Here is a 4155-nt window from a genome sequence, read left to right as displayed (position 1 = left end):
ATCCTTTTACCTTGCTCCTATGATTCTTTGGATGGTATTCCATTTCCATTCATTATGATGACACATTAGGAGTTACATTCCTCCTTGTCTTAACCTAGCTTTGAATTTAGTGGATGGTGAAACTCTTAGGAGTTTGGGATCCATCCTTGTGTATTTTAATGTTACACTTATTTCGCATTGCCTTTTTTACTTTGTTTTGACAAAGGATTCCTTGCTTGGATGATGTCTACCTTTTGACTTACTAGTTTTACATGAACCTTGAGTTTTTTGGGTTTGTTGATACCTTTGAAAGTTTGGAAGTTGTATTTGATGCTTTGAAAAGGACTTTGTCATTGTCCCATGACCTATGAGCATCCCTCTTTTAATCTTTGTTCATCTTGTTGATTTTGATAAAGGATTCCTATTCTAGGATGATATCTTTACTTGCTTATCAAGTTACTTGACTTTAATTTGTGTATGCAGTTTGGGATGACTTCTTTTTGTTACTCTTGGATCTCATCTTGAGTTAACTTGTTGCACAAATATCACATTCCTTAATGTCATGTGCATGCTTCCATTGTTTGATTATCCCTTGCTTAAGCCTTTTGGACTTATGTGATGTTGTTGCTCATCTTGGCTTGATAACTTGTCTTTTGCTTGTATCCTTCTTCCATGACTTGACATGAATCACTTTGTTCATATTTCATCTATCCTTTCATGACTTGATATGATTTGTTCATCTTCTATCTATTTTTCCATGACTTAATATGGACTACTTTTGGTATGAACTGTACTACTTTATCTCTCCCATGACTTGATATTGATTGTTATTGCTTAATTTATTCTTTCATGACTTGATATGGATTATATTGTTTACCTTTCATCTATTTCTTTCATGACTTGATATGAATCGTCTGGTTTTTATCTTCTTGTTCCATGACTTGATATGGAATGCTTTGCCTTTATATTCTTTTGCGTTCTCCCATGACTTGATATGGATTGCTATTATTTGTATCCTCTTTCCATGACTTGATATGGATTGCTATTGTTTGTATCCTCTTTCCATGACTTGATATGGATCATTTTGTTGGTCTTGAATTTATTCTTCCATGACTTGACATGGATTGCAACTATTTACCTTCTATTTGTTCTCCTATGACGTGATATGGATTGCTACTATTTTTCTTTTCTATCATGACTTGATATGATGTTGTGTTGTTTATTATTCCATAACTTGATATGGATTACCCTTCTCCTTGTGTGAATAATATATTCCCCATAGGATTTTCTTTGGTTCATTCTTGGCTAAGTTTGAACTAAAGTAGACCTTAGGTTTGATAACGAAGCATGACAACATTAGGTAGACCCCCTTTGATCTTAACCCTATGTCAATCTTTGCATGATAACTCAGATAGATGTTTCCCTCTTACCCTAACTTTAGGACCACTATTGCATGCCAACATTAGGGTTTATCTTGAGAATTCCCTTAGATTTTCCATTTCTCTTTGCATTCATTCTAAACACAAAAATATTTTCTCAATCAAAAATCCAAAAATATTCTAATACTACTTGAACTCTTTCAATAATAAGAGAGAAACACTCAAATACCTCCTGCTTTGGGTGGATCATTTGATGTATTCTTTCAAAAAAATACTCAACCAATCAAATTTCTTTTGCCACTTGACTTTTCTTATAAAAAAATTCAATAAGGGTGGTTACCAATAAAAAGCACCAACAAATCAAAAAATTTGAGAAGAACTACGATGCTCTGATTCTTTTTTATACGTAGTCATTGGGTTGCATAGCCTAAACGAGTGCAATAATAAAAACTTTCTTTTTGTTTACAATTCAATGTTTGCATGCATTCATTTTAGTCAGTAAGTTTTAGAATAAACGCACCTTTTTTATTAGAACAACAAGAGTGGATCCTGTAGAGTACTACAGACGTGAGGGGTGTTAATACCTTCCCCTTGCGTAATCGACTCCCTTACCCATCTTTTGGTTGCAAGATCATTAGATTCATCCTTCTGTAGGTTTACTCGGTCTTTCCTTTCCCTCTTATGGGATAAATAACATTGGTGGCGACTATGTTTCGTGTGCGTGTTTCTCTGAGATGCGACAACTGACGACTCTGTTGGGGAAGTCCTAAGTAAGTCAATCATAGCTCTTGTTTGTTTCCTTTTCATTTGGGTGTTTATTTCTTTATTTTTGCACTTGTTCATTGCAGTCATTGCATTTTATTACTCTTCATACTTTGGATATTGCTACTGTGCTGGTTGTTGGATTTCCTGTTTGCAGGTTGGGTGGGATGTTACTATGAGGTAAAAGGCACACTACCCAGGCCAGTGACACATATGTTAGAATGGATAGTCATGTTAACTCTCTTGGCGCATAATGCGTAAGAGTTTGTATGGCATACCACGCCCAGATGAGGTTTTGATAATAATACTTTTATCTTGCATGCCTTATGCACTAGATAGAGTGTTACTATGAAAGCCATCAATTTTGGTTGCCATTTAGAAGCCTTTATCATGCCCGGTTTTCTCAGATTTACGTCGAATTTTTGAACTTGAGACATTCAGTTTACTATCAAGCACGACAGTTATCTATTGATATGGAAACCGCATTTGCATTCATAAGAATTGTTATGTTCATTCTCTTAACACACATGTATTTGTATTTCCAGGTGTTTTTAATTCTTGATTCTCGTTATTTAAGTCATCTCTAAAGATGGATACTGGTAGAGGTGGACATATTTCTTACAAGTTTCCTGAGGACAACCTGGATTCCCTTCTCGAGCTGGTTGAAAAATCCCCTCCTGACAATCTAGATATTTTCAAAAGGGACTATGGGAATATTGTAGACTACCTCAAAGCTCCCCTCAGCAAGTATCAACACAATGCACTTCACACTTTGCTACAGTTCTATGATCCTCCTTTGTGGTGCTTTACCTTCCCAGATTATCAGTTGGCGCCAACTTTGGAAGAGTATTCATGTATTCTGGGAATTCCCATCAAACTTAAAGTTCCTTTCCACGTGTCTATGGAGGTCCCTGGTTCTGAACATATTGTCGCTGCCCTTTATTTGGGTAAATCTGTGGTGGATGCTAATCTCAAGACAAAGGGAGGACTCCTTGGGTTTCATCTAAGCTTCCTTTTGACCACTCTGGATGATTTGGCTAAAGAAGAATATTGGAAGGTTTTCAATACTGTTTTGGCTTGCAGTATCTATGGCATTGTTTTGTTTCATAACGTGGTTGATTTTGTCGATATAAACGCCATTCGTATCTTCATGATGGGGAACCCTGAACCAACACTTTTGGGAGATGTTTACCATTCCATTCATTCCAGAAATCACAAGAAAATAGGTGGTTTATTATGGTGTTGTGATCCTCTTTTGTATCATTGGTTCCGAAGTCACATCCCTTGTAAAGGAGCATTCACAGATAACAAGGAAACCTCGAAATGGTCCAAGAGATTGATGGGACTTACTTCTAATGACCTAGTGTGGTATAGCTTGAGGTTGGATAGGATGGATAAATATGAGGTGATTGTGAGTTGTGGAGAATTTCCTAATGTACCACTCATGGGCATTAGGGGAGGTATAAACTACAATCTTGTGTTGTCTCAAAGACAATTGGTCTATGCTTTGAGAGGACCTCCAGGGGATAAAAGTATACAAGAATATTTGTTCTACAATGTGATTGATGATGTTGAGATGATGAAGAAGGCTGCTAAAGCTTGGAGCCACATTTCATGTAGAGGAAAAGAATTCTTTGGCAAGAAAGATTGTGTTGCTTATCCTCCTTATGTAGACTAGATCAAAAAGAGAGTTCAAACTGTCTTGTTGCCTTTTTCGATGGAGAAGCCATTGTATCCTCAAGAGCCAGATCACCCTGATTTTGTGCCTAGAGAATACTTCAATCAGACTTTGCTTTTGAATAAGAAGTTGAAGCAGGAAAAGGAAGATTTGAGCATGCAAGTTTTCAGCTTTAGACAAGAAAAGATGGATTTGGCTCATAAACTTAGAGAAATGGATGAATTACTTGGAGAATATGGTCTAGCTGTGGATGGAAGGGTAAAAAAGAAAACTAAAATTAACAGAATTAGAGGGGATACTTCTACAATTATTGAAGAACAAAAGAGAGCTCTTGAAGAGGTTGAAGAAGAAATCAAG

General features: G+C 36.3%; 1 protein-coding gene across 1 annotated transcript; it reads left to right on the top strand.

Annotated features, from left to right (window-relative positions):
- Nucleotides 1-2709: 2709 nt before the first annotated feature.
- On the top strand, nt 2710-3798 carry LOC127094534 (uncharacterized). Its single transcript, XM_051033358.1, has one exon. It carries the CDS (start codon nt 2710-2712, stop codon nt 3796-3798), a length of 1089 nt encoding a protein of 362 aa, XP_050889315.1.
- The last annotated feature ends 357 nt before the right edge of the window (nt 3799-4155 follow it).

This window comes from Lathyrus oleraceus, chromosome 6 (assembly GCF_024323335.1).
Source record: "Lathyrus oleraceus cultivar Zhongwan6 chromosome 6, CAAS_Psat_ZW6_1.0, whole genome shotgun sequence".
NCBI classification, from domain to species: domain Eukaryota; kingdom Viridiplantae; phylum Streptophyta; class Magnoliopsida; order Fabales; family Fabaceae; genus Lathyrus; species Lathyrus oleraceus.
Note: the sequence above shows the minus strand (reverse complement) of the source record. Positions and strands in the feature narration are given on the sequence as shown.

Bases quoted from the DNA above. Each gene is read 5' to 3' on its own strand.
- LOC127094534 (XM_051033358.1), top strand. From the start codon at position 2,710: ATGGATACTGGTAGAGGTGGACATATTTCTTACAAGTTTCCTGAGGAC.